At 39.6% G+C, this 20,428-nt stretch overlaps 1 protein-coding gene across 3 annotated transcripts in view; it reads left to right on the plus strand.

The window, feature by feature from the left end:
• TOX3 (TOX high mobility group box family member 3) overlaps positions 1 to 17,218 on the plus strand; it is a 79,453-nt gene extending 62,235 nt beyond the window's left edge. For all 3 annotated transcript variants that reach the window (XM_049804433.1, XM_049804434.1, XM_049804435.1), the window contains exons 4-7: positions 9,963 to 10,232; positions 11,604 to 11,831; positions 13,210 to 13,290; positions 15,489 to 17,218. In XM_049804433.1, coding sequence (XP_049660390.1) covers positions 9,963 to 10,232; positions 11,604 to 11,831; positions 13,210 to 13,290; positions 15,489 to 16,226 — 1,317 coding nt within the window. In that variant the 3' untranslated portion in view covers positions 16,227 to 17,218. The remainder of the gene's footprint in view (positions 1 to 9,962; positions 10,233 to 11,603; positions 11,832 to 13,209; positions 13,291 to 15,488) is intronic.
• Positions 17,219 to 20,428: the final 3,210 nt, after the last annotated feature.

Consider the following 20,428-nt stretch of genomic DNA (forward strand, 5'->3'; position numbering starts at 1 on the left):
CTTTACAATTGTTGTGGTGCTGTCAGTGCATTCAGGATTCTGCACAGATAAGGCTAATTCGTAGTGGAATGCGCTCATCTTTAATTACATTACTACTTAGGAGTGGCACTGTGCTCAAATCAAAGACATGATGGTGACTATTGCTTTTATTTCAAGAAGACTATTGCTTTTTAAATAAACAGCTCAATGATGTGGCTTTAAAAAGCTGAGTTGCAAATTTGAGCTTATTAAAGGCTGCATGCAATAGAAATATCATTAATGTTTCAGAACAGTGGTGCCTTGTACTTAAAGGTCTAAACCCTTTTTAGTAATTTAAATTCCCAAATTACTAATTAACTGAATAGATTGACAGAAGATTGCAAGAATAAAAGCTAAAAAAGTTGCTTTAAAATTGGCAAAAGACAGTTATTTCACTACTCACTGGACTGCGTGTCTCTAATTCTTTTTAATTTTCCTTTACAAAGAAACTTATTTGTAAATGTCTTTTAATACCCAGTCTGTAATCTCCTATCTAGAGAGAATGGAGTACGTTTTCAATTAATACCATGTTATACCAACATTGTTTAATGCGTTGCAGATGAAACAGTTATTTCATGGGTCATTAATGTGTTTAACGCCTGGAACGCTCTATTAAAACAACCCCTTGTTATTGTTATGAACATGTTTATTGTCATCTTTTAAGACGAAGCCTACAACTAATTCCAGAAAGTTACAATTATTCATTTATAGGAGTAGCAACTGTTCTTACTAGAAAGAGAGATTATCTTCAGAGTTTTCTTGGTTTTATTTTTCCTTTGATTACTACGGTGGTTTACTAAACTCAAGTTTTAAATCAACAGTGTTAGTCTAGTTTGCATTGGACTTTCCCAGCAGAAATGGTAGCTGCTGTCACCTCTGTTTTTAATAATTGGTGGCACCAAGAAAAATTAATCTCAAAATTAAGTAATGCCAAATTAAATGATGCTCTGGTGGCTCAGATCATTGACATTTGGCTATGTACAGAACCCTTCACATGGTGGTGGGCAGTCTGTAAAATTAGACCTTTAGGGCTCCGTGGGGATTTTGCAGCTCCGGTGCCCACTCTGGCTCAGCTCAGCGCTGCGGCAGGCTGGCTTCTGCCCACACCTCTGAGCTGTGTGCTTTGCTGACGGACTTTCGAGTCAGGTTTGTTTGATTGCTGTGTAGTTAAATATTTTATTTTACGTCTAATGACGTAGTTGTGTGGTTTTTAGTTACCTTTCGGAGAGCGCGTGTGCACGGCTCGTGGGGGGCCTCGGGGGAAGGTGGATGATGGGCTGAGAACCCTGGAAGCAGCAGAGAGCCCTGGCTTCTGCACAGAAGCTGCGTGCTGCGACTTTAACGTGGTATGAAGACGGTGCTAGCCTGATGACGTACGAAATAATAGGGTTTTAATAGTGTGTAGATTTTCACATCCTCAGTGACACTGTAATACTTGCTGTGGGTAATATAGTCACTTTCCTGGGAGACGTGCTCTTCCCTCCCTTCTCATCGATACAGACACAATGGGCCATCTGTTAATGAGTTGTTATGGTTGGAGAAGGAAACCTATTCTGGTGTTCTTTTCGAAAATAGGCAACTCATAGTAACAGCAAGAAAGGACCTGTCCATAAGAAACAAAGTGGCAGCAGTTGCCAAAGAGCAGGTACTGCTGGTGCTAAAAAAAAGGAAATAATTAAAAAAACGATGCAAGCAGTTTATTAACTGTCGAGATACATGAGGGACTTCTGCATGAAAGAAGAGAAACACAGTAACATCGGCAGAACGGTCTGGGAAAAAAGACTGTGACTACTTTATATTACCAATGCCTAAATCAAGATCCATCAACTCCAGAAAATATTGTGAGGTGCCATATGAATATGTGGAAAATGATACACCCCAGTGGGAGAGCTGTCAGGAATTGGAGCAGAAGCTGAATCTCTGATGTTCCTAAGAACAGGAACGCAGGCGTATATGACCGTGGACACCGGCTGTGCATTAAGCCTGGCTTTAAACTATTGTGCCTCCTTGAGTTTAAACTCTTAAAATCAGGTGCTACTTTCTTAAGCCAGCCAAATGAGGCAGATGCTGCAGGTCTGGATATGCTGTGCCTGGCCTAAGGCTTTGTTGGGACCAGCCACCATGGTTCTTGGGTCATTTGAAAACTTCCTTTGAAATTCCTGCTATTCTCTGCTGTTACCACCTATGTTTCCCTTTGGACAGCTTACCCAATACTCGGTTTCCGCTTCAAGTTCTTGAGAAATGCTAAATCTCTGTAGAATTTAAATTATTCTGTGTTGTCAGGTAGCTGGAAAAAAAAATACCTAGCTCTGGTAATAATGAGCCCTACTTTTCTCATTTGCTTTAAAACCCAACAACGACCAACAAAGAAAACCCAAACAAAAACCCCCAACCCCAAAGAAAAAATACTCCCCCTGAAGATAGCTACCAACACTTGTAGCAATTTTTAAACAAACAAATACCATGTAACCCCCAAGTCTGTCCCCCCCCCAATTCCTTGCACAATTTTTGTAACCTTTGATAATTTTTGTCAGTTGTCATGCTTCCTTACAGTCTCTCCCCTTGTTGCTTACTGCATAATAAGGACCTTTGAAGTCTGCCTTTGATTTGGTAGCTGAAGCACCTGAAGTTGCAGAGGTTGAAACAAAACTGCTAACAGCATTTATCTGACATTCTGGGACTTCATTTTAAGTGTCCAGGGTTTGTTTGCAATGTGCCTTCGCTGTCTGCATACAGCAGACCTAAGCTTCTACTGCTAATTTGGAGAGAAGCTCCTCATGCCACCAGACCCATCAGATCAGAGCCCATCTGTGATCTGAGTCACCCATGTGTTGTCATCATGCTGTTGGGTACCTTGTCCAAAAGGAGTGTGATTCAATATGCTTTAAAGCATGGTAGATATTTGGGGAGAAGAGGGTGGAGAATCTGTCTTTAAATGCCTCTACAAAATGGTGTAAAGATCAAATTATAAAGAAGTTGTGAATCAGGTGATGCTAAAGCATCAGCCATCCACCCGCTGTGGAAGGGTGGAGGGCTGTCGCAAACCTATGGTGCCATCCGTCTGTAAGAGCAGAAGCCTTTCCTGAGCAGAAGGACTCAATAGTGACGGAGGCAACCAAGAAGCATTACCTCTTCAGCCCGCTTTGGGGACTGCACGAGGAACCTGCGGGGTCACAGGGAAGTAAATGGGCAAGAACAAAGTTCCCAACACCAAATGCTCCGTGCTAGGGGGGTGGGGCATCAGGGGTAAGAACTACAAGCATTGCAGAGAAAAGTCCTTGTCTCTTGGTTTGGCAATTGTGCGATTTTGCCCTAGCTGTGAGCTTTTCGTATTTCTTCACCATGTAATGCAGCATTTTGTTAGAGATAGCTGGGCATCCTGTGAATGAGGCCACAGAGCAGCGTTGCAGAGATGCCTAGTCCCGGGACCCGGAGCGGTGTTGGTCTGGCAGGTGCCCAGGCTGGTTGGCCCTGTCCCTTGGCACGTTCTTGCTTGGAATCGCATCTCTGAGGTGGTGCTGCACCGCCAGGTGTGGGCGTGCTCCTACTGCCTCATCCCCGAATGCGGTTCCGTCGAAGAAATGGTTTTAAGTTGTGATTTGGTGGTCTCATGGCACTCTTACCACTCCCTGTAACAGGTCAGGCTGTCTGCTCAGAGGGAAGCTCTGTGCTGCACAGGGGAGTATGAGGAACACCAGCCGTGTGAGGGGTCACTGCCAACGTGGTTGCAGATCAGACCTCAAAGAAAAGCGAGGGATAGTAAATCAGAAAGATTCCAATAAAACACATTCAGCTAACTTGGAGGCTGCAGCCGTATGAAAGAATTCTATCATCTAGCAGGAGATGAATTTCTTGAGACATCTGGGGTTGCCAGAACAAAAGGAGATGGTTGCTCAGTTTCGAGAAATAAATCAGTGGGCCCTCACATTTGTTGGTTTGGGTTTGGATTTTGTTTCTCTTCATGTCCCTTCTCTGGCTTATGTGCTCTGAGTGAACAGAAGAGAGTAATTTCTGATGTAGTGGGACTGGGGTAGCACACAGACCAAGAAATTGCGTACTCTTCATGTTCTCCAGGCAGCAGAATGTGCGCGAGCCTCCTATCACCAACGGATCTTTCAGATCCAGCTGCAGACATAACTTTTTTCCAACCCGACATGTACTTTGTTGTAGCCTTTCTTTAGGAATTAAATTAGGCAAGCTTTCCTTTTCTACAGAGACATGAAGCAAAACACGGGAGTTTTCTCGTTGCTGGAGAAAAGAAGCTGCTGCTTGTAGTGGATCTTCTGATAACTGCAGTTTGACAGATCTATTACTGATGGCAGTATCTGAGGAGGGGAGAGGAAGGATGCTGCTTCAGTGGTGGCAGCACCAAGTGCAACTGTTTTGTATTCTGTTAAGTAAGGATTTAATCTCTGACAGAGAAAAGCATCCTGTTAGTTTGATTTGTTTTGATTGGCAGTGAATTCCAATCTTGTAAAAATTTAGATTAATGGATTCTTTTATCTATACTTGTGGAGAAAAAGAGTATTGAGGATTTCTTCTAGAGATATGCTGTCTTGCCCAAAAGTAAAGGGAGTAATTTACAGACAGGGACAACTGAGGATTTCGCTCTTTACACTGCAGTACATTTGCTTCAACTTACATATATCCTTTAAAATATTACATCAGCTTAGGTTACATTGACAGTGTTGAATTCCTGAGGCAATAGAATATATAATGTTTTGAGTCAACTTCTGAAACCAGGGCACAGTGAGCATAACCATAAATGTTGGGTTTTGCATAGTTATTTTTGTTGGCAGATTTCTCACTTTCAGTAAAAAACTAGCTCATGCAGTATAGGGTCAGATCCCAGCCCTACATCTTCCTGTAGGCACTTCCGTGGGCTCAGTCCTGACATGGCTAGAAAGAGTCTTATTGGATATGTTGCCTATTTAAATGATTGAAGGCTGTAGACATTGATTTTAATAAAGACTTCAATATTACTCAAAACGTTCTAAAAAGTAATTACCTAGTTACGTTTTTAAATATCATGTTGAATATTCCTAGAGATTAAAATTATATCAGGGTAGAAATCCAGGATAAAACTACTGTATGTAAATGACTGTCAAAATGCAGGGTAAGGGGGAGCTGGGGCACCTCTCAATGTAGTGGCTGGATGCATTTATATGTTAAAATAAATACTAGCTGCATTGCTAGCAATATTAACTACTGGATGCTTAATGAGTTGATAACAGAAGAACGAACTATCTTTTATTACCTTAATTTTTCCCTTAGTACTCGGTGGTGTGTTTCGCTCCGGTAAAGTAATTGTTGAAAAACACCTTTGATAATACTGTATAAATTAAAGCGTGGGAGTTCACACATTCATTTTTTTAAAGTCTCATTACTCTGTTGTTTGCTTTCCAGTGGCTGTTGAGGAATTGATATTTTACCAGTTTTTGAGAACTTACACTTCTACAAATCAAAGTAAAATAAGCTATATATTTGGCATATGCCATGAGACGTGTCCTTTGGCAATATGACTAAATAGGAGTTCTTTGGCATGACTGTCTAAATAGATTAGAATAGTTGCGAGTAGGATAGTTTGATGGACAGATATCCTTATGGTTCCTTTGATGAGGCCTTCTATGCGTCAAATGCTGAATGTCTTTATAATGTGTGCTATCAGAGCTGTGCAAGAGAGTGGTGACAGAAGGCCAATGTGCCTAGATGCAGTCACCATAAAGTTGTTTTGCGAAGGGGGAAACATTTTGGACCATATTTTGCTTTTTTTATCCATGAGTATAACTGAAGAGACCAGAGGGGTGGCTGGCACTCCCCTCAGTACAGGTCTCTATACCTTAGGTTTTTTGTACCGCTCACGTAGGATAACAAGAGAGAACTGAGACAAAGTCATTTCAGTCTGCAGAGGAATCACACGAGTTATTTCTCTTTGGTTTTCCATTTCACACATTATGTCCTTGTTTGATTGTCATGCTGAGTAAACCAGTGGTTGAGTTTTGCCTGTCTTGTGTTAAAATCACCAAGTTTTGCCTAGGTTCAGTCCAAGACACTAAAGCAGATCAGGCTCAATCAAAACATGATTCTGTCCGCTTGAGAAGTTCATGAATTTTTTGTCAGAACTAACCTGTCATTTTTGCATGATGTTACCAAAATCCTGAATGCTCATAATACTTGTGTATCACATTTATTTCTGGTTAAGTTTATGTAAAAGAACTTGTGATATTTTCTAAAATTTTCACAGTATTCTTAGTGGATTATTTTGAATACGTGAGCTCTTAAATTTTCGTGTAGTAATGTAATTAGCATGTCATGTGGACGTTTTGGTGCACTTGTGCTACCATGCATGCTCCTGATATAAGATGATTTTTGTTGTTAAACATTTCTTTGATAAAAATTTCATGCATAATGAAACACTACCGATCCTTTTGGTTCAGTGTTGGTCTTTGTAATATAAAGGAAAAAATAAGAGCAAAGGTAATTGATGGAAATTTTGTTTTCTTGATTATAGATTTCTCCTTAGAAGATGTTGTTTGCTCAGGAGTTATATACAAATGCTGTGGACTTTAATGTTGCTATGGACTAACTCCTCTACCTTCTTGCTACTTGCTAAACCACTGTACAAACATGAAAAATGCTTTATGCTTCCTTGTCTGAAAGCTTTTCTATAGGTACCATATGTTGTTGAGGCCCACAACACTGTGCCACAAAGTAAAAAAAGAAATGCCCATTCCTTTCTGGTTTTTTTTAAAATATTGATTAGCCATATAACTTAAATTCAAAGTGCAGAAAGTACATTGTTGTTATCATACGTAAGTGATACGAGATTGGAAATGATACAGACTATTTTGTTTTATGTAATATGTCTTATCTCTTTGGTGCTGGATAGCCAGTTACAAAATATTGTTGTTTCCACTTCTAGCTTTTCTGAAGTTTTCAAGATTTAAGAAAAAAAAAAAAAAAAAAAAAAAAGCTTAAAGAATTAGGAAAAGATACAGGAAAAAAAACCCTGGAATTAAATAAGTGGATGTAAAAAACCACACAAGCATCAAATAGTGTCAGAAAAAGGGACAGTTAAGAATTCATGGGCTTGTGTATAAAATTAGATTCTGGGTCAGTGCAAGTCAAGAGAATTTAGTCTCAATAAAATCATAGATGCAACCGAAATGACAAGACTTGGACTAAATGGTTTGTAACCCATGTCATCACATTTTGTTGCCTTGGTGTAAAGGCCAGAAAGGCCTGTATTGTGTAGCAATAAAGAGAGAACAAAAGCTAGCCTTTTAGGTGTAGAACACCTCCAAGAAAGTACTGCCTGCAAAATACTGAAGAAAGTTAATTTCTATGAGAGAAGGTGATTCTGATGATCTCCACCTTTGCTTTACCAGCAATTTTTTTCTTGCAATAAAGTAATGTCTGTAAACTAAAATGAATGGACTAATATGCAGAAAGTTATATCCTTGTACAAAAGACTTTGAATGACTTCCAGATGCCACTGCCAATACAAGTCACAATCAAAATGACCCTATAGCTAATGGTAGTAAATTTTCACAGAAGGGTGCCCTGAAGCAAATGGGTATTTCAGCCAATAAGTCTGAGTGTTTTGATCTTTCTGTATCAAGTGCTCTACTGTTGGCACACGCATTCAACTCTAAGGAACTACACTCCATTCCTGAATGTATTACAAGAATTTAAGAAGTAGCAAAAGCAGTGTGGTGCGGTATGGATGATGAGTCAAGCTGGCAATGGCTTGAAAAGCATGGGCAAAATGAGGGCGAGACCTAGTGTATAGGATCTGGATCTGGAGCTTGTGGGGTTAACTTCATCTGTGCTGGATCCAGGTGCAACACTACATGTACTTCTGCGCTAAGAAGGATTTCTTCTTTCTGTATAGGCTTCAGCAGAAAGACACGTGAATGCCAGATTCAGAAGTAATATGATTTAGTTGCTACAGGGAAGCAGTGTGCTGCGGCACTTGCACGTAAGATGGATGAGGCAGGATGTGCATCTTCTCTAATGCATGGACTGCTTCTTTGTACGGCCGCACTTGTCCCATCCAAGAAAAGGCTTTCAGGAGCGGAGAACCACTGCTTCTGTTGAGGGAAGAGTTGTAAAAAGTAAGAGGAAAGTCACTTGGGCTAAACTTACCGCCATGCTGACACAGATTTTTAAAAACTGGTTTGGGCTTATCTGCACTTACTAAGCACTGGGAAGGGCAAATTCTGTTGTGGACTGTATGCTGGGTTCCCAGCATTGCTGTTTTGTTCTGTGTCATTTCATTAAGGATCACTGCACCTGCTACTAATTGTGACGTAGGTTATTAATAATGAAAGAGTTTTCAAAATCTAATTTATTTCTCATGTTTCTGTCTGTTCAAACAATGGCTATAGATTAATCAGGTTGCTGAATCAATTTGTGAGCTATTTATTCTTTTCACTTATTAACTGTTTTAAAAAATCTTCCCTGTTTAAATGTTCCTTCATTCTGTATTGATCCATGTGTGGTTAAAAATAAGAAAACTGAGTTGTTCATAGGCAGATTCCGGCTGACTTTACCTTGAGGGTCGCGCTTCTTTTTATTTACAAGTGTGATAAGTGTTGTGCAGATGTAGAAGACATAGTTTGTGCCCTCAAGAAACAGTAGAAACAAACCCATGCAAGCACTTGAGTTTCTAAGACATGAAGTTGTCGTGGTTTAACCCCAGCCAGCAGCTAAGCACCACGCAGCTGCTCACTCACTCCCCTCCATCCAGTGGGATGGGGGAGAAAATCGGGAAAAAAGAAGTAAAACTCATGGGTTGAGATAAGAACAGTTTAATAGAACAGAAAAGAAGAAACTAATAATGGTAATGATAACACTAATAAAATGACAACAGTAGTAATAAAAGGATTGGAATGTACAAATGATGCGCAGGGCAATTGCTCGCCAACCGACACCCCGCCAGTCCCCGAGTGGCGATTCCCTGCCCCCCCACTTCCCAGTTCCTAAACTAGATGGGACGTCCCATGGTATGGAATACCCTGTTGGCCAGTTTGGGTCAGGTGCCCTGGCTGTGTCCCCTCCCAACTTCTTGTGCCCTGGCCCTTGTGCCCTGAAAAATCCTTGACTTCAGTCTAAACACTACTGAGCAACAACTGAAAACATTGGGGTGTGTTATCAACATTCTTCACGTACTGAACTCAAAACACAGCACTGTACCAGCTACTAGGAAGACAGTTAACTCTATCCCAGCTGAAACCAGGACAGAAGTACAAGAAAAATAAAGTAAGTGGTTGGTACATAGCCTGCTACTTTCCACATGTGTTTGATTGTTGGATTAAAGATAAAAATGCGTAGTTTTGTGTGGCACTTGTGAACAAAGATTTTTAGGAGTGATCAAGATTACTCGAATGGTTCTCCAGTGTGCTGCAGTGTCTGCGCTCGAGACCTGGCAGGGCAGTGGTTTTTGTTTAAAACAACTTTAAAATCCCACTCAGACAGCATTGTTTTATACCTACTAGTGTTACTAGCAACAGCTAAGAATAACTGAATGACAGTAAAGGAAGATGCTTTCCTCTCTCTCTATATTCCGCCCCACCCTGGTTTTGTTTACTTTCTGCATTTGACAGCAGTTTTTGTCTTCCCTGTATTGTCAGTCAGCCTGTTTCCCTGTTGTTTCTGTGGGGATTTCCCATCTCATCAAGAGAAGAAATGTTTAAAAATGGGGAAATGCAATTTTTGTTCCACAAAAAAACCCTATCCCCGATTCGGGGAGAAGTGATGTCCAGGGCAAGTGTGGTAACTGTTGCTGCATTAAATATATTAAAATGCATTTAATTCATTAAAAAGAAATGAAACAAACTGCAAGTTGACAGTGTCCGTTCTGTAAGGCTGTGAAAATAACTTTACCTGATAATGCTGTATGGTAACTGCTAATGACTAAATGATGTTTCAATCTCTTTTAGGATCAGAGTCACACGCAAGTTTCCCAGTATCGCCAGGATCACTCTCTGATTATGAGATCTATTGTCCATATGACTGACGCTGCTCATTCGGGAATTATGCCTCCTTCGCAGCTAACCACCATTAACCAGTCTCAGCTAAGTGCGCAGCTGGGGCTAAATTTAGGAGGCACTAATTTGCCACACACTTCTCCCTCCCCTCCTGCAAGTAAATCAGCCACTCCTTCCCCATCCAGCTCTATAAATGAAGAAGATGCAGATGAATCAAATAGAGTAAGTTATTCCATGCAGTGTAGTGAGTAAGCTATACATGTCTATATGCTATATTTTCATGAATGCAGCAGTATCATCTTAGCTGCAATGTGGTCATTTAAAATATGAATGTTACAGTATAGTGGAATACGATTCATTTGCTGTTTAGTGTCTTTACTTAAGAAGTTTCCGTAATACCTCCATAATAACTGTAAGAATATACGTTATATATATTTGGTCTACTACATTCATAGTTTGTTTCAGATTTTATAGATCTGGTGAATCTCTTTACTCATCAACTTTGGACAGTTTTGTCATTTCGGTATTCTCTGGAGTCACGTAAAACAGAGGCATTTAGATAGAAATAAAATAAGCTTTCTTCTGATGGAAGGTTTAGTTAATTTACATTTTGCCTTAAATCTGTTATAAAAGGAAAATTTTGTCAAAAAAATAAAGCACAAATGTTATTCTAGCAGTGTATTTAAAGGGCCTAATTTAGACTCTTCGTGAAAGGTTTTCTCATTAAGTTAATGGAAATTGCGCATATGGAAAGATCATTGTACAGGATCCTCAAAATATCAAAGTAAAATGACTACCGTAGAGGTATATTTAGAGCCGCTTTATCCCCTTGTTGCAATAATCTGCTCATAGCTCAACAAAAGCGGGTGCAGGACACGAGGCTCACGCAGGGACCAGAGTTGCCCGTGATGCTGGGTGTGCTGCTCTGGGGGTTCCCCATCCCAGAGGCAAGAGGGGGACGTGGGCTGGTGCCTGGCAGTGACGCGGAGGCTCCAGTGCTACCCCGCAGGGGCCTGACCCTGCACGGGGAGTGCTGGAGGGGAGGGCTGGACACAGTGGGGGTTCCCCGCAGGTGGATGGAAGCTGCAGAGTTGCCACTGCTTTTTTGCCCGAAGGGTGGGCTTTTTAACCCCTGACCCACGCCTTAGTTGACAGCCTAAGTCTGGGAATCGGGAAATGCCTCCAAGCTCTTGTCTTTTGAGCCTCTACTGCTGAAATTACATCTTAATGGAAAAAATCTTAATGGCGATTACCTATTCAAAACGTACTATAGATCAAATCTTAATTTTTAAAAAATACAAATTAGTCCTGGGGTGCACTTTTTCAGGTCAAACTCATAGGATATGACTCTCTGAGCCATGCTTACAAGGAGTAGTAACTGTTCATGCATTTAGTTCCAGTAGATCTGATGAGATTAAGCTGAGACTAAATACTATTGGTAGGAGAAAGGCTTGCACAACAGGACTCTCCAAAATGTTGCCTACATAGTAGCTTTATCCATATATTATTAAGCCAGACTGTCAATAACTTTTTGGAATTAATCTGACTTATTTCATGCATATATTGACTGTTCTTGTTATTACTATTCCTTAGGCTACTGGAGAAAAAAGAGCTGCACCGGATTCTGGCAAGAAGCCCAAGACTCCAAAGAAGAAGAAAAAGAAAGATCCCAATGAGCCACAAAAGCCAGTGTCAGCATATGCCCTTTTCTTCAGGGATACACAAGCTGCAATTAAAGGGCAGAACCCGAATGCAACTTTTGGAGAGGTTTCAAAAATAGTGGCATCTATGTGGGACAGTTTAGGAGAAGAACAAAAACAGGTAAAAAATTGACACAGGGTTGTCTCACAAGAAGTAAAATAGTAATCCTTGTAAAAAAAAAAAAAGCCTCCTACCTCAGCTCTGAGTAGACCACACTACTTGCTGATGTAGACCTCTTACTCTGTAGAGTAAGATTTTTGAACTTGCTGAAGAGCTGGCATTTAAAAAGCATTTTGTTATAAAAGCCAGTAGGTAGTATTAAATGGCTGTATTTGTCTTTAAATTTTAAAGGGCAGTTTGTAAAAAAGCTCAGGTGATACTGTCCTGGAGTCCTGTTAAGACTATCTTTTGATGATTCCTGTTTCAAAGCTCTTGTTTCCTATTAATGAGAAGTTAGAAGAGAAAAGGGGACGGTACAGCACATTTACCATTTTCCTTTGATCTGCCTTATGAATTTGTTACAAAGCGTGTTGATTTCCAACCTTTGAAGCCAATCCTCTGTGCCTCATTACAATGTCGTGTGTGAAATGTTATCTCCAACTCAAACTTGGTACAGAATGATGAGTTGTGTTCTTCCTTGAGGGTTATTCTTCTTTCTTACACATGTAACTCCTACACATAGATTGAAGGAAGAAAAGAAGAAAAAAAATTCCTTTGAGGCTGTTTTTCTGTTGATAATTCCATGCAGCTCCCAGTAACAGTTAATGGAAGCTGCGATGAAAGAGTAAGTTCCCATATAGGACACCTTCTGGCAAGAGAAGAATGATACTTGTTTGTGAAATACATTTGGAAACTTTTAGTCTGATCTAACAGATGATGATGAACGTGATTTAGAGGTGAACTTTAAATTTACTGATGATTAAAAATACAGATTAATTAATTTTTGCCTAACCGTTCTTGTTTAACTCAATGGGATTCTCTCGTACTGGCTTTGGGGAAAGTGAATTGCCCAAGCTCTATGACTCACCTTTTCTAAAGGTATAAAGATTTTTTTTTAATGTGTACTTTGAATATTTGTTTAAAAAAAAATACTGCATAGGCATTTTTTTCTATTTTATACTACTTCAGATACTTCTTAGCATCTGAAATACTCAGCGTTCTAATATCCCTGTTACTTAGAGTCATTAAAATATCCTTTCCTGGGGAGGTGAAGTGTGCATAGGTGGTCTTGTCAAACAGTTGGCTGCTCTAGCAGTTTTTTTTTATTTACAATAAGTCAACATAATTTGTGGTGCAAGTCCAGCAAGTATACCTGAAAGTCTTTAACCACCTGCAAGAATATTTAGATCTTTCAGAAAAGAAAAAAACACATCTAACAGTAGAGTGTTTTCAGGTTTTTTGGTCTGTATTTTTTGTTTCTTTGCAAGTGATTTTGAGAGCATTCTGGCAAAAACGTCTAAATAATTGAAGTTGGTGAAACTGTGGTCTCTTTTAATAGGTTTATAAAAGAAAAACTGAAGCTGCCAAAAAAGAATACTTAAAGGCACTTGCTGCCTATAGAGCAAGCCTTGTTTCTAAGGTAAGCCTAATAATGCCTTCAGTGCAATGCAAGTTAGCCTTTGCAATGGTGTTTAAATCTTGGGGGTGGTGGGGTGGTGTTGCGCAAAACAAAAGTAGAATCCTAGGATTTCAGTAATAGAGCTCCACAAGATGTTTTGCTGCTACTTGAACCCTGCTTAGTCTCTGCAAAAAACCCTTCATCTCTCTAATGGCACAGTAATGATTACCAAACAATAACTTTGTAAATGTACGTCTTCCTTTATCTATGGAGGAAAAATAATGTACTTCACTACAAAAGTAAAATTCAGTCATGAAAAATATACTGACCTTTTGACATTAACATTTGCAAGTAATTCGCAGAGTTTTGTCTTTCCTCAAGTGCTACTTCTTGAAAGACTGACTTGCTTTGCATGGAGCTGGAGAGCAGTTATTGTATGACAAAGCTTAAGTATTTCGTGCAGGTGAGGGGAAAAAAATGTGCGGTGGCTCTGAATTTGGAGAGTACTTACAAATGGACTAGCTGGCAGTGAGCCACGTGGAGTATTCTAGCAGATCCTGAGTTACAATAAAACTTGCAAAGAAAACAAAGCTCTGCTCTTACTTGAGAATTTACCTTTCTAACCGGCAGCACTACACTGGTTGTAGATCTGTTGCATCTGAATACCGTAAACGGTAATATGCTTATAGACATCTAAAACATGGGTAAAAATTAATCAAGGTGGTTATTTCTCTAATAATACTTCATTAAAGATCAGTTACAAAAATGTCTTCAACCACAACAAAGCAACAGAAGTCATGTTATCTAACTCCTGAGAATATTTATTTGAATGTACAACTGCAGAGCGTTAACAAATCACACAGAAAGTTGCTGCATATTTTAATTAATGATTAAAAATACAACAACAGAAATTATACACAAGCATTCTTGAAAGCTGGAAGATTTCTTCTCCTTGTGTTGAGAAGCTGTTTTCCTGTTGTCTCTAGGACTTTGATAATATTCTCAAAGCCTTTAGTATCACAACGCTAAGTTCAATGGCAGCTGGAATTCTGAATAACCTTTGCAGGAATTTATTTTGTCAGTCCTAAGTTCCCATTTCAAAACCATCAGAAATCCTACTTTGTCCCAAAATCCATGGGACCTGGGCTGCCGAGTAACTTGTGGGAAGACTGCAAGTGGAAATTATACTCGAAGTCCAGTATTCATCTCATGTCCTCTAACCTAAGGCATCCTTGCTGTAACTTTCTCATCCGAGGTGGTTGCTGAGGGTAGGGATGGAATAGACAGTTCTGCAGCACAATTTGACACATCCTAAGGTAAATGTCTAAAACATGTCAGTTAATTGTGCTGGAAGAGACTTTTTCTCTCCGTTGTCTTTATATAGGGATTTTAGGCCACTGTTCTACGTGTCGTGGACAATGCAGATGTGTATAAAACTATGAAAGATGAATCCTACCTTTGGTGCTTACACATATCTAATTTAAGCATACACGATATTTTTAAATATACCCAACAGAACGATGCCCTCAGAGGCACCAGCACACTTCATTTATTTCAATAGGCCTCTTTGGGCTGGAGTTTTTCTGCAGGTATGTCTCATCAGAAACCTCCAGGACACTGGAAGTAGGCAGGATTCCCTAAGCAGGGCACCCCGCTGATGCAACTGTAGCCCTTCCAGCGTGTTCAGCTGGGTGCCTTGACAAGGTTCCCTTAGACTTTTGTTTGTTGTCGATACCTAGGTCTTGCTGCCTGAGATGCGAAGAACTTCAACAAGCAAATTTAAAAAGTTGTTTGGGAAGTTTCGTTGTTCATACACTACTCTTATGCCATGATAACACGTGGAGGGGGGGATATGCTTCTGCTCAGATTTGTCTCCCAAAGAACAGGGTTATTTTGAAAACACATCAATATAGAAAGTGTTGGGCCCTTTTTAGCTCTTTCAGCCACAAATGTACGTGACATCTGTGACTTTCTGGTGTTGAACAAGGGTTAGTTTTTTTGTCCAAGTAAGAAGTGGAGGTGCAGTGCACAGAGACGGATGAAGAGGTGATGTAATGGATCGGTGGATCAGTGATCTTTTTCAGACTGCTGATTGATCTTTTCTGATCGAAAACAAAAGATGAAAGTGTGTCTCTGAGTAGCTGTGACTTTTATTTCCATGTAAACAGTAACAGTGTTTTTTCTGTTAAAAATACAATGAATTTCTTTTCTAAACACAGGCTGCTGCAGAATCTGCTGAGGCCCAGACAATTCGTTCTGTTCAGCAAACATTGGCATCCACAAATTTGTCTTCCTCCCTTATTCTGAATACTTCTCTTTCTCAACACGCACCAGTATCGGCATCTCCTCAAACTCTTCAACAGTCCCTTCCCAGAGCAATTGCTCCAAAACCTTTAACCATGAGACTGCCGATGAATCAGATTGTAGCTTCTGTCACCATTGCACCAAACATGCCAACAAACATTGCAGCTCCATTGATAAGCTCTATGGGAACAAACATGGTGGCAACGCCGTCTTCATCTCAAGTCAGTCCCTCAATGCAAAGCCAGCAGCACCAGATGCAGCAGCTTCAGCAGCAACAGATGCAGCAGATGCAACAGCAGCAGCTACACCAGCATCAAATGCATCAGCAAATACAACAACAAATGCAACAGCAGCATTTTCAGCACCACATGCAACAACATTTGCAGCAGCAGCAGCATCTTCAGCAGCAAATTAACCAACAGCAAATGCAACAGCAACTGCAGCACATACAGCTTCAGCAGATGCAGCAGCAGCAGATGCAGCATATGCAACACCAGTCACAGCCTTCTCCTCAGCAGCATTCTCCGGTAGCCTCTCAGATCACTTCTCCCATCCCTGCCATTGGGAGCCCTCAGCCAGCACCTCAGCAGCACCAGTCACAAATACAATCTCAGACACAGACTCAAGTATTATCGCAGGTCAGTATTTTCTGAAGATAAATGATCTTGCAGCATGGCTTTGTGTTGATGGAGGGGGTAGGGGTAAACCATATTTGGCTGAAAACTGTAAATTGTTGATGGTAGTTATGCAGGGATGCATAACAGATCAAATGATCCTCTAAAGTGTCTATTAGATAGGCAATAAAGAACTACAATGTAGCTGTGTATCATCTTTTAGCTGACTATAAATCATTTTGTTTAAAAAAAAAAAAAAAAAAAAAGCTGTGCTCTTTTTCATGTGATGCCTTTTTAATTTATTTAAGCTTTACCTACAATATGTGAATCAAATGGCCTAATAAATACCTGGACCTTATGACTGCAAAATGGCCTTTCAGAGTTATATGGTATAACCCTTCTTTCTCTAAAAGTGAATAATGCACTTCAAGGCAGTATGAACTCATGAAGCCCTTAAAGCACAGTTGTAACTACCTGTAAGATGATGATTGGATTTCATACAATCATACTTGTATGACATGAGTTAGTTGATGGCATTTTTTGTCATGAAAAACTAGAGTAAATCACAGATTTTTGCCAAAGCTCTTAATTTTTTTCTCTCCTAAATGTCTTCAGAAAAACAAATGCAAGTAACTGAACTTAAATGTTTGACCCAACCTTTCACTTCATTTCTCCAAATAAAGCTACCATAGTTTGTAAGAAAATATATATTGACATTTACCCTCTTACGTTAATTCCAATTACAGAACAAAGGTGAATATTATATTCTGTGTCGAAGTGATGAGTTTCAGATTTAATACACTGTATTTTTAAAAGGGAAATGCACTTAAATAAAACTGTTATTACAGAAAGCTAAGATGAAAAATGCAAGAGTTTTTAATATGCTGTAAAACCAGTAGAATATTTAAATGAAACTCCACAACCGAATAATCAATGTAAATATTTTCTTTAAAAGTTGTAAGTTTTCATATCATGTGTTGTAAAGTTTTCATAAATGAGGCTTTAATGTAAACACTGGTAACATGAATTATTAATTGCTACATTGCTTATTGTGTTTTTATGCTGTTTTATACTTTTTTATGAGTTATGATAGCAGCAATTAAGTTGTTTGTATTTTGCTTATCTAAAATAAATGCTTTTATCTTGCTATAGAATAAACACATTTCAGTAAAACTGATGAGCCATAAGTGTTTGATAGAGAACCCAGAAATATTTCCTTCTGCAAACACTTTCTTGGAAAACTTATTTAATTTTTTGGATTTTTTTCCAAAGATACTGAGTAAACAGGTACCGATCGGAACCAGGAGTGCGATCAGCTCTGGTGTCCATCGAGATGCACTGCTGAAGAGTCACGTACAACTTCTCTGAGGTTGCTACAACTTCAGAGGGAGAAGGCAGGTGGTAGAGTTACAAAGCATTCGTGGTACCCTGTGTTACATTTATCTGCAGGAACAGGATAGCGAACCTGCCTCTCGGCAGTAGTGTTCGGAGATGCAAATAAGCACAAATTGTGCTTTTCTTTGTATCTTTGCGTTTCAGATGTAAACGCAGCTTACTGCCATGGGCTTCCCCTCTGTAAGCCCCCAACTCTGACTTGGGCTGATCCTGAGTTGCCTGACTTTTATCATAAAAGTAGGGCATGATAGAGGGGGCGATGGAAGGGGCAGGTATTTCACGTGAAGGACTTGGAAACATTCACCTCCAGTGTGTTGTCGGGTTATTAGTGCTGTTCATGTATTTTTACTGTGGACATAGAGGAGAAAGCCTTTATTTTCTTCTTTCTCTTCTTTGCCTGCAGTATCTGTGCCGCGAGTGCAGTCTGACCACTATCCCCAGTTGTCTTGCATGATTAATTACAGCATCTGTCCTGTCAGAAGCTATAATGAAGAGGTCTTGATAAAAATTGCAAATTACCACTGGCAACAATCTTAAACTGCTTATGATAAAATGAAAATTAAAAACAGCAAGTGTCAAACCTGAGCCGAATCCTAATCCTGTTTGAGGCGGTGTCCATGGCTACCACGCTCAGACCACAACCAAAAAATAATGGAATATAGATCCCCAAAAAGTTGCAGCCAGACTTGAGGTTAGAGGTACTATACCATGTGAGTTTAATAATAAAGTCAGCTTTCAATATTTCATCATCCTCAGGTACTCTGTTTATTATGTACAAATATTGAACAGCAAGTGGTTCTAATTATAAATTTATAGATTTCTCAGAGCAGAAGAAATCATGTATAAATTCAAGCTTTTCATAATAGGTGTTAGTTGACAGCTACCCATGCTCCTAATAGCCTTAGTATGATATCTCCTAGTGTCTGGGACAGAGGATGTTTATTCCAAGCACAAGGAAGCCTGCCCGCTTCAGAAATGGCATGGCAGAGGCTGGTTGGGAGAGATTTTTGTGTGTGTCGGTTTTAGCCAATGTTACATAACAAAGGGAACCATTTTATCGTCGTTTTGAAACCTTTAGACAAATGCCTTCAGAAATAATTGCTAAACTGCATGTGACAGTAATTGTGTATTAGTTCTATAATTGTCATTTTGAAGACCTATGAAGTATCGTTGGAAAAATGTCACTAGTGATAAGAGTTAATTACAACTGAAGTCTGTTTTCAACTATTTGCAGCGAGAAGCAGGTGTTATTACACTCATTAAATGGTTTCATAAATCCTGGGTTTTATCACATTTGATTAAGAGCTGCTGAACTACTGATGGTCAATTCCAGGAAAAATAGTTTTAATTACTGCAGCTAAAAAAATTAATCATCGAGCAGGACTGTACATTTTAAATATCAAAATTTGAATCTTGAAAAACTGGAGCATCCCCCTGCTTGCTACAAAATTATATTTTACATTACCCACAATAGCATATTGCAGAACATCTTGTGTTTCAAACTGTGCAAGTTGGTGTTCATATTCCCTGAGTCTAAGTGAGTAACTTTGCTATCGTAGGTCATAAATAAAACTGTTAATTTAAATCACTTAATATGCAATTCATACAGGAGAAATGCAGTACCCGTATGATTTCAGTGTCGTGCACGGTTTAAAGACTGTTTTCCTTCATATCATTTACAAGCACTTAACTGCTCCCTTCTTTTCCCAAGGTTTCAGACGCTTTATCACCCCGGTTAAACACATTCTACTTTCACATTAACCCAGGTTGACACATGATGAAAGAACATAAGGAGGTTTAATTTTTAGCTGACACAGGGTCATTAGTTTCTAACTTGGAGAACAAAGCCTTTAAATACCTCTCTGCAACATAATCTCAATTTTATATTATCACCTGACCATTGTGGTTTGCAGGACAGATGGATTAAATATCTCAAGTTTAACCAGAAGTCTTGCACTGACTCTTTTCAATGGGGATTGGCTATTTGAATGGCTCCTTTTCCATTTCTCACTTCATGGAGTGTTTTGCAGCACTGGACTTCATTCTAACCTTTCCCTCCCCCCTTTGTTTGGCTTTTGTTTTGCAACAGCTGTTATTATCGTTTTTGGTCAGCTGTGATTGCTGGAGGCAAAATAGGACCAGATGGTGTTTTGCTATGCATGAATGGCGAGTTAGAGGAGTTTAGATTGAATAGGCCAAGTTTGAATGGTGTCTATGCACCACCTGCCCTCTTCAGCAGCAGCATACACATCATAGGAGCATGATCTGTCTCAGACCTACTAGAATTGGATGGGAATGGAGAGGGCCTCGTTGGATTTTCTCCATATTTATTGATCTTCCATGCACTAACAGCATAATGCAGTACACAGTCAATTTGAGTTAATTGGATATGACACAGCATGTACATGTAATCTATCACTGTAGTCTCCTGGTACACTTTGGGGTTTGCTACCACAAGAACGTGCACTATTAGCCTGCATTAATAGGCTAAGTGGATGGAAGTAAACCCGGATCATTGTAGGGCTTGATTTAACGAAATACACTGTGGTTTTAAAATGATACCCTTGAAACTGCCCGAGATGCAGTTAAATATGAACATTTTGCATTTGGTAGACTGGACTGAGTGTTTTGGCACAGAACAAAATAGACCTCATTCCCATACTTTTCTGAGAGGTTTGCCAGTGAAAGTGAAACAAGCAGTCGACTAAAAGTAGGGAGCAGCGTCAGCAGTGATGAGCTGGTGCTGGTCAGCAAGGGGCGTGTGTTTATGTGGAGGAATCTACTTGGTAGCAGAAGGGGCGTTATATTAAACAAGTTCTGATTACCAGCCCCTAAAACACCGAAAT

The sequence above is a fragment of the Accipiter gentilis genome, chromosome 7 (assembly GCF_929443795.1).
Source record: "Accipiter gentilis chromosome 7, bAccGen1.1, whole genome shotgun sequence".
Lineage (NCBI taxonomy): Eukaryota > Metazoa > Chordata > Aves > Accipitriformes > Accipitridae > Astur > Astur gentilis.